Genomic DNA, 9997 nt, shown 5'->3' on the forward strand with positions numbered 1-9997 from the left:
GTTCCCTGCGCTGGCTCCCTCGGCATCCAGGGTGTACACTGACCCGCTATGGTTGGCTTGCTTCAAGGCTCTGCCACAGTCCAAGCTTCTCAAGGGCAGAGCCTGTGTCCTGCTCACCTCTATCCTCAAAACACCTTACAACGTTCTTTCTTTTCAGTGCTCTTTGGTGACTGGATGGATAAGAGGAGCAGGTGGGTGGGTGGGTGGATAAGTGGGCAATTGAGTGAGTGAATGGGTGGGTTGGTGAATGGCTGAATGCACATGATAGAGGGGGCGTGGTTGGGTAGGTGAGTAGAAGATAACTAAGTGGACAACTAAGTGAGGTTTGCCTGCCTGGATGGATGGATGGTGGATGGATGGATGGTGGATGATGGATGGATGGATCCTTAAGTAGATGGATGAAGGGATGAATGGATAGATGAATGGATAGATAGATGCTTGAGTAGATGGATGAAGGGATGGATGGATGGATGGATGGATGGATGGATGGATGGATGGATGCTTGAGTAGATGGATGGAGGGATGGATGGATACTTGAGTAGATGGATGGATGGATGGATGCTTAAGTAGATTGATGGAGGGATGAGTGGATGGGTGGATGGATGGATGCTTGAGTAGATGGATGAAGGGATGGATGGGTGGATGGGTGGATGCTTGAGTAGATGGATGAAGGGATGGATGGATGGATGGATGGATGGATGGATGGATGCTTAAGTAGATTGATGGAGGGATGAGTGGATGGGTGGATGGATGGATGGACGGATAGATGGGTAGATGTTTGAGTAGATGGATGGAGGGATGTATTGGTGTTGAGGTGAGTGATGATTGATGGCACAGTGTGGCGAAAAGGTCCATATATACGTAGATGAGTCGGTAGATAATGTGGAACAACAGAGAGAAGGATGGTTGGTGATGTACGCAATAGCCAGAGGCCCCTGTGGCCTAAGCAGCCTTGGGAACTTTTTCTATATGACAAAGGAGACACATCATGAAAGGCCACACTCAAAAGTCCTGTGGCCACAGTGGAGGCTGGAGGGCTCAGTAATGATGTGGGGAGTGGTGACTGGGCAGACTGGCCCCATGACTCTGGAGGGTCAGAAGGCCAAGGTGAGGAAGACCGGCAAACTCACTTTTCCTCACACCAAACGGGAAGGCCCCATCGAATTCACGGATTCTCACTTCTGTTCTGGCGCCTAGCCTCACACGCAGCACTTCATCCTCTGACCCTACCCACCGGAAGTGAGGTCAGAGTTCACCGGATAAAGCCCACCGCCCTTCAGACAGCCACGCTTCCTTCTGAATTGCCGCCTGCAAATTTGGGGCTTTCTCACTGGTTCTCCAGGATGCCGCCCTCTCTTCTGACTGACCTCTGACCTGCGAGATCCCCCTCTCCATCAGGTTCAGTGACTCACCAGAATGACTCAATCAAGAGTGTCCTTCTGGACAATACCATGTTACTGTAGCCCAAAGGACACCCACAGCCAGCCGTGGTAGGGCGGGGGGTGGGAGATGGGGGACTTCCCAAGATGGCCCTTCCATGTCCCACAGGACCTCCCATGTGCACCCATGCCTCTCTCACCAACCAGGAAGCCCAGGGAGCCTCACTGGAGTCACTGCGTAGGCATGACTGACAGAGGCATGCCCCACCCCCTTGCTGTTCGTTGCTGTGTGTGCAGACCAGAGCTGCCCCACACGGCTACAACCCTGAAGAAGCATGCTGCCAGGCCTGTCTTCGGAGGACCCTTCTAGATAGGTCGGAACCACCAACCTATCACCGTTTAACCATCTGTGCTACCAGGGACTCCTGAGGTCTGCCAGGCCTAGCCATACCCCAACGAGTGGCCTCATAGGCATAAACCCTCAGGTATGGTCAGGGGGTGTTCCTAAAGACCCTTCCGTGCCTGGTGAGATGCCAAGGTTTTGAATGTTACCTCCGAGGAATCCAGACACCGATGACAAATTCCAGATACATTTAAATTCTGGCCCTCAGTTCCAGCCACGTGGGCCCACCCCACCTGAGCCTATCTCCCTCCTGCCCCCAGGCAGAAGGAGCTGCTGTTCCACTACCTGCAGCTGGTGGCAGGGGTGGAGCATCATCAGCAGAAGTTTCGATCCCAGGCGTCTATCATGGATGAGATTGTGGACACCACCTTTGAGGTGACCCAGGCCGGGCCAGAGGGGAGGAGTCAGGGAGCGGGGAGGACCCTGGGGAGTGAAGTAGGGCTCATTCCCTTCCCTGACCTATCACCCCTCCCCTCTCCTGGCAGACTGGAGAAGAGGACACCAAGAAGTGACCTTCACCGAGGGTCTAGCCTCTGGCAAGCTGCAAGATTTCCCTGCTCTCTTTTGGACCCAATCAAGACGTCCCAGAATCCCTATCCCCACTGCTGGGGGGCGGGTGGTCAGGACAATCCTGAAATCTGGAATGTTCCCCTGTTCAAAATAGAGCTTCAAAATCCCAGGTCATTCTACGTCCTCACTTGTGAGAGAGAGAGAGAGAGAGAGAGAGATTGGTTCCTGGAAAGGGTTACTCTTGGATACCCTCCAGGCTCACAAGAGAAGGGGCTATGAGGACCTACTGCATCCAGCATAAGGGTGCCAACCCGATGGGGCAGTCCATGCCAGGCCATGCCCTGTCTGCGACAGACAGAAGAACACCAGCTGGGGGAGGAGAGGGGTGGGGGTGGGAGGAGGCTGGGAGAGCAAGAGTCTGGAATTGCCTGTCCCTGTTCCGGCCGAAGACGGACACCAGATTGATTGGAGAAATGGCAAGCTTATGCTGCAAGCACCAGACACAACGGACCGGAGGGTTTCCACTCTCACTGCTTCGATCATCCAGGAAAAAGCAAGCAAGCTATCTACCCCGAACTATGTGAGAAGAAGCAGTCTTTGCAATGATGGCGGGAAACGCGCCTGCCTTTCTCCGGGGAAACCACCATCTCCTGAAGCCCCAGATTCTATTGTTTATCTAGATGGAAGATGCTTCAGACTTGGCCACCTATTTCTTTTTAATCATTTGATTGGGGGCTCATACAGCTCTTATCACCATCCATCCATACATTCATCATCCATACATCCATCCATCATCCATCCATCCATCCATCCACCCATCCATCCATCCATCCATCCACCCATCCATCCAACCATCCATCCATCCATCCACCATCCATCCATCATCCATCCACCCACTCATCCACCCATCCATCCACCCACCCATCCATCCACCCATCCATCCATCCATCCATCCATCCATCCATCATCCATCCAACCATCCATCATCCATCCATCCATCCAGCATCCATCCATCCATCCATCATCCATCCATCCATCCATCCATCATCCATCCATCATCCATCCATCATCCATCCATCCATCCATCCATCCATCCATCCATCCGTGTCGAGCACATTTGTCCATTTGCTGCCATCATCCTTTTCAAAACATTTTCTACTTCAGCCCTTAGTCTCAGTTCCTCATGTTTTCCCCTCCCTCCTCCCTCCCGAACCCTTGATAATTTGTCAATTCTTATTTTTTCATGTCTTACACTGTCCTCTGTCTCCCTTCACCCACTTTTCTGTTGCCCATCCCCCAGGGAGGGGTTATATGTAGATCCTTGTGATCGGTTCCCCCTTTCAACCCCACCTTCCCCTTCCCCTCCTGGTATTGCTACTCTCATTATTGGTCCTGAGGGGTCTATCTGTCCTGGATTCCCTGTAAAACCATTCTTAACAGGCCCGTCAGGGTCCCTGTGAGTCAGAATGCATATTGTGATATTAATGTATAGAGGCCGTGGCCAGCCAATTGCCTTCAAACTGACGGTCCAGAAGCCCTTCCCATGGGAAGCTCTGTGTGCCACATCCCGTATCACAATTGGCATCATGTGCATCGACACAGGCGGAGAGTTCCTTCTCACTTAATGGAATGGGCCAGAGCAGCGGTTCTCAACCTTCCTCCGGCTGCGACCCTTTCACACAGTCCCTCATGTTGCGGTGGCCTCCAACCATAACATTATTTTCGTTCCTACTTCCTCTCTGTCGTTTTGCTACTGTTATGAATCGGGCGACCCCTGTGAAAGGGTCGTTCAACCTCCAAAGGGTTCGCGACCCACAGGTTGAGAGCCGCTAAGCGAGAGTTTTCAAAGAGGGGGTTTGGGGCCATCCCCGCTAGCCTGCCTCAACCACAGCAATGACAAGGAGTTCCCCACTGTTCACACACACAGTGTTCGAGTTTGTTCCCTGACTATAACACGCTTGAATTTTAAGATATCAGTCACCCCTTTTCAATTAAACCAAATGGAAAATTGGATCAAAGTCACAGGAGAGAGGTGGCTGTGCCTTGGGCTACCATGCATAAGTCAGCAGTTCTAAACTCTCCGCCGCTGTGGGGGAGAAGGATGGGCCTTTGTCCACCTGTGAAGAATTGCAGTCCCAGAGCTCAGAGAGGCAATTCTACCCTGTGCCACGCTGAGTCCTCGTCTCAGTGCCTCAACTGCTGTGAATTTCTGTGAGACTCACTTGGGATCCCTCACCCTCATTCCAAGCTGTTACTGAGGAGGTGTGTTTGGGGGGTAAGCCCAGGGTCCCTGAGCATGCCATCTGGTTCTTACCAACTCCTTTCGCCCTCAGAAGCCAGGGGTCTCCCCACCTGGCCATTGGGGTGGGCATACTAAGGTGACCAGACATCCGCTTTTGGTGGGACAGTCCCGATGTTTAATCATTTTTCCCACATCCCATGGTGTTTTAAAAAGGTCACGATTTCTGGAGAGAATGCACGACAAGCTAGGGTGTGTGGTTTTCAGTTGCCAGGTGGCTATTTCGCCAGGATATGAGTTTTATCAATGGTGTCCCGCTGGTGTCCCGCTTTACCAATGTCAAAATCTGGTCACCTTAGCATAGACCCCTTAGGTTGGGACCAGTTTTGAGGGAAGGGTATGGGAGACTGGTAGAACACACAGGCGCTTGTGCCCACCTCTGAAGTGCCAACTGGTTACAATCTATCTACTCATCTAATGTCCATAGAGGGATTTGGGGGCCATGGGAGGGGGTTTCCAGCCCAGTTTTTGAGATGAAAACGTAAACCCCAAAGGCTGTTCCTCTGAGAACTCTTCTAAGAAGGGTTAAGGGAACCTTGGTGGGCTGTCCTGTCGTAGGCTGCTAAGCACAAACGCAGCAGTTTGAAGCCACCAGACTCGGAGGGAGAAAGACAGGGCTTTCTGCCACAGGAATGAGTTGCAATCTCAGAATGCCACAGGGGGCAGGTCTAGCCTGTCCTACAGGGTCGCTAGGTTGACTCCATGGCGATGTGTTTGGTTTTTTGGAAAGAGGGTTGTGCAGGAAGGGAGCTTGGCCTGTCCGGAGTGCAACATTGGGGAGAGGCAGTGTCCCGGGCAGCTGAAGGAAGGAACAGAGGACTCTGGGAAGCTTGGGGCCATTTCCAGCTCCCAGCTCAGCACTAGCTGAGTTCTCCCTTAGCACTAGCTCTGGTTTTCTGGGCGCCCCCCCTTCCCCACACCCCAATATCCAAAGCTCCCAGGCAGCTCCCTTGTACCCTACCCTCAACCCTGTATGGCTTTGCATGGACTAAGGGACTAGGAGCCCCACCACCACCACCACCTACAGTGGTGGGGTCCTAGGAACCCCTTCCACAGCCTTGCTAGCGTGGTGTGTGTGTGGGGGGGGTGGAAGACTGGAAAGAAGGTGAGAGGAAAGAGCCCCCCACTCCCCTCCCAGGAAAGCTAGAGATAAACTGGATGCTGCAGGGAGTAGGGGAGAGGTTTTGTGCCTGAGTTGTTTTCGGGGTCCTAGTGTCCACCCTGTTCAGTCATTCTCAGATCTGGAGCAAACAGAGGTACTGGGGTAGTACAGATCTTTACACACGCAGGCACGCATGCACACAGGCAGCCGGGGAAGGGCGGCGGGCAGCGTGGCCCCCGGAGGTGTGGGCTTATGGAGGGCAGTGCAGGGACAAAGAGAAAACCCTGCTGCCTAGCCCGGCCAGTCTTGGAGGAGCCTCCTCTTCTCAGCGGGCCAGCGGGGCGGGTACACAAAGCCCTGTCTCCACAGGGGCCTGCCGGCCTTCCCCAGTAAGCACTGACGGCCTTCCACCACTTCACACACCCACCTCCCCTCTAGTAGGGGTGAGCCCAGGAAAAGGTGTAGGCTGAAGGCAGGGCAGGACTCAGGCAGTGCCTGCTCCCTCTTGGCCCAGCTGATGACACCCTGGCCCGAGAGGGAGATACAGCCGACACACACATTCCTTCCACAAACATTCCCTGCCCTCTGCCTTGGCCAGTCCCAGGCAGGCACGTGGTGGCCTCCCCAGACAGGCTTAGCCAGAAGGAAGCAGGGCTGAGGTGGCTCCTCAGATGCCACATGGGTGTCTCCGGTCCACCCTCCCCTGGTGGGCTCTGGGGGCAGAGGGCAGGTTCCAGAGCTGGGGGTTGGGGGCTGGGGCTATCTATCCCAAGGTGGCAGCTATGGGCAGCCGATAGGAGGCTCACAAGTGAGGCTGAGAGCTTGCTTGGATGGCAGAGGGGCACCCTCTTTGTAGTTCTGCCTGTCTGGGCCAACACCAGGTGCTCCCCGGGGAGCCAGTTACTACCTGCCCTGGCCAGGTGTGGGCGGGCTGAGGCAGCTGAGACACCTGGGTCTCTGGGAGGGGCCTGTGTGTGTGTCCAGTGTAGTGAGGAGTTATGTCTGCCTGTAGTGTGCAGGAATCAGAGCCACACATACTGTCCCCAATCTGTTTTCTAAGGAACTCGCTGCTATCAAGTTGGTTCCTATTGGTAGCGATCCTACAGGACAGAGTACCACTGCCTCTGTGGTTAACTCTCCATGGGAGCGGGAAGCCTCATCTTCCTCCCTCAGAACATCCGGTGGTTTCAAACAGCTGACCTTGTGGTGAGCAGCTCAGTGACATGAAATTGATGCCATCTCCAAATGTAACCGGGTCCTTCTGAGGACCCCTGGCAGACCCTTTCTGAGCCACGTGCAGGTGACAGGCCTCTTCATAGCAGGGTCCCACGCGGCCACGCCCACCAGGTGAGGTCCTCTGGGGTGCTAAAAGGCTGCAGGGTCCGCCCTCCTCAGAGCACCCACAGCCACCAGCCCTGCCCAATCTTGGGTGTCATGGTTGGGTTGTGATGCTGAGAACACCTTGAGGCCCTGGAGGGACGGAGGCTCCTCCACATTTACCACTGGTGGCCAGCCAGGGTGCTCTGGGTGCTGGCAGCAGGATGTCTGGGGGAGGGGGAGGGCAGGGATTGAAGCACTCAAGGGAGGCAGGAAGCAATTAGCACTTTATTGGGACATGGCCCAGGGGGACTCTCCGGAGCCCTCCACCCCCACACCCCCCACCCCCAACTCCTGTGGAGACAGGGATCTGGGAATTCACAAAGGCACGCAGTGGTTCTTCAGGAGCTGGGAAGAGTTCTGCCAGGGAACCACCAGGATCTCAAACTGACAGCGCAGCCTCTGCGGAGAGAGCAAGGGGTGGGGGGGGTGAAGGAGGCCCCCAGGCTGCCTCTTTCCTTTAGTCTCATTCCTCCCCACCCACCCTGTATAAAGGATGAGCCACCCAACAGGTCCAGCCTGGCCCTGGAGAGGAGAGGGGGTGGGGGTCCAGTGCTGTTACCTCCTCCTCCACGCCGGTGGCCAGGGGGCAGACGGACAGGTTCACCTGGCGGTCTCCTGTCACCGCAGTCTTTCGGCAGGCAGTACTGCCCATGTCCATGACCAGGTAGTACTTGATGCCAGACACCAGCTGTGGGAGGGCAGGAGAGAGCTGAGTCATGGGGCTGCCTGAAGACGCCCCACCAGCCTTTCCCCTCCCACCTTGTGAGTCCTGAGGAGAAGGGGCCCTCAGCGGGACAGAGATGGGAGACTCAGGCAGGGGAGTGGATGGGAGTCTGGGGTGCGAGGGCAAAGAGGCCAAGACCACCGGTCTTTTCTGAGCTCTGGGCAGGCTCTGAATTCGTGCCCACGATTCCCATCTCCCCATCACATCCATATCCCGGGCCACCCCCCATCTACTTCACCTCCACATCTCTCGCCTTATCCACGTGCCCCTCTGTCCCACTCTGTCCCTATCTTCTCCATGTCCCTATTCCCCCAGCTCCTTCGCTTGAATTTAGTGGAAATATTTGGCTCATCGTGAATTTGTAAGAAACAGCGCACGCAAACGCCGATCGCTGTTCATGGGACGGCGTCTCAGGGTAGCCCGCAGGTACCAGCTCCTGAGCCCTGCTCCCCCACACTCCCCGCATCTCCCGCCTCCCCGGGCCTCGCCGCACCTGGCTCTCCGCCTGGATGATGTCCGTGTCGCGGAAGTAGTAGAGGCTGTTGCTGCCCATGTTGTAGGTGGCCACGGCCGCCTGCGCTGCCATCTGCACTTGCGGGTCTTGCGGCGACAGAGGCCGGCGCTCTCCGGTCCTGGTCGACCCTGGCCGGGCCCGGGCATCTTGAGACAGCACCAGCAGGCCGAAGGTGGCCAGCGCCAGGCACAGCGCCGCAGCACGGATCACTCGGGTGGGCTCCATGGTCGGCGTCTGCTGAAGCCGGTGGCCCTGGCTCGGCTTTTAGAAGCCCGGAGGCCCCGCCCACCACCCGCCCCGCCCACCTCCCTGGCCCGGGCCCGCCCACCTCCCTGGCCCGGGCCCGCCCACCGCCCCGCCCCGCCCACCTCCCTGGCCAGGGCCCGCCCACCGCCCCGGCCAGGCCCCGCCCACCGCCCCGGCCAGGCCCCGCCCCCACCGCCTGGCCTCGCTGCTGGCGCGGAGCTGGACCGGAGCTGGACCCGCGCCCGCCCAGCGAGAGGACAGCGACAGTCCCCGCGACCGAGGGCCAGGGAGCAAGCGCTTCGCTGGCAGTTATCTCACCTCGGGTGCGCTCCGCTCCGTGCGACCTGGGCTAAGTGACTGCGGGACAGCCCAGCTCCCGGGGAAATGGACACCCCGGGATGCACTGAAGAGTTTGGGGGAAGACTAAAACCATGCCGGACGGAGCACTTCCCTGGAGCCGCTTCGCCAAGTTCCGCCCTGTCCACAGAGGACCCAGGAGCTGACCAGACCCTAACACAAGCTCGGGCTCGCCCAGAGAGCAGACCACGACAGCCAAGCACTCGCCCATCGATGGGCTTTGTGGTGTTTCAACAGTTTATTGGTATATAATTCACGTATCACATGTCAATCGTCCAATCACATCAAGAAGAGTTGTACAATCATCACCACAATCAGTTTTAGAACATTTTCTTCATTCTTTTTTAGTTTTCAATTTATTGGGGGCTCATACAACTCTTATAAAAATCCATACATACGTACACTGTGTCAAGCACTTGAGTACATTTGTTGCCATCATCTTTCTCAAAACATTTGCTTTCTACTTTAGACCCTAATGTGGGCTGCTCATTTTCCCCCTCCTTCCCTGCTCCCCCTCCTTCATGAACCCTTGATAATTTATCAATTACTTTTTAAAAATTCATTTTCAAAAAAAAATAAATAAAATAAAATAAAAATAAAAATTCATTTTCTTCGTTCTTCTACTCATGGTTCTTAGCTCCCCATCCCCTGCCAGACCCCCAAGGAGCCATTAACCCAGTTACTGTCTCTATAGATTTACCTCTCCTGGAGCTCATATTCAGAAAAAAAAACCAAAAAAAATTTTATTAAAACACTTAAAACAAGAAATAAAACTGACAATAACAAAGCAAAACAGACAAAAACTTCAATGGAAAAGAAAGCAGGAAATGTTAAGTAGAACACATTTGAGTGGATCGTAAAGGAGAACGAATGATAGAATACTAGATGTTAGCCTCGCTGCTGCAGCAATCGACTCTGCAATGCTTCTGCATGTTAGCAAGACTATTCACATCCTTGTCTGCGGTCAGACGGGATTCATCAGGGGCTGAGTTCAGGGGGATTTCTCCTTCACTTCTTTTTTTTTAATGAAGATAGACTTTAAATGTGTCAAAAGGGAGGTCAAATGATATGATACTATGTTTT

At 54.9% G+C, this 9997-nt stretch overlaps 1 protein-coding gene across 1 annotated transcript; it reads right to left on the reverse strand.

The window, feature by feature from the left end:
* Positions 1–7317: 7317 nt before the first annotated feature.
* Positions 7318–8588, reverse strand: CST6 (cystatin E/M). The gene is made up of 3 exons (XM_075548006.1): positions 8291–8588; positions 7633–7761; positions 7318–7472 (listed from the first exon to the last, which is right to left on the reverse strand). Exons 1-3 carry the CDS (start codon positions 8534–8536, stop codon positions 7389–7391), a joined length of 459 nt encoding a protein of 152 aa, XP_075404121.1. The 5' UTR covers positions 8537–8588; the 3' UTR covers positions 7318–7388.
* Between the last annotated feature and the right edge of the window lie 1409 nt (positions 8589–9997).

The sequence above is a fragment of the Tenrec ecaudatus genome, chromosome 4, assembly GCF_050624435.1.
Source record: "Tenrec ecaudatus isolate mTenEca1 chromosome 4, mTenEca1.hap1, whole genome shotgun sequence".
Taxonomy (NCBI): Eukaryota; Metazoa; Chordata; class Mammalia; order Afrosoricida; family Tenrecidae; genus Tenrec; species Tenrec ecaudatus.

Coding starts and splice junctions, on each gene's coding strand:
- CST6 (XM_075548006.1), bottom strand. CDS start 8,536: ATGGAGCCCACCCGAGTGATCCGTGCTGCGGCGCTGTGCCTGGCGCTG. Junction 7,762..8,290: donor TCATCCAGGCGGAGAGCCAG/GTGCGGCGAGGC, acceptor GCCCTCCCACAG/CTGGTGTCTGGCATCAAGTA. Junction 7,473..7,632: donor CCACCGGCGTGGAGGAGGAG/GTAACAGCACTG, acceptor CTCTCTCCGCAG/AGGCTGCGCTGTCAGTTTGA.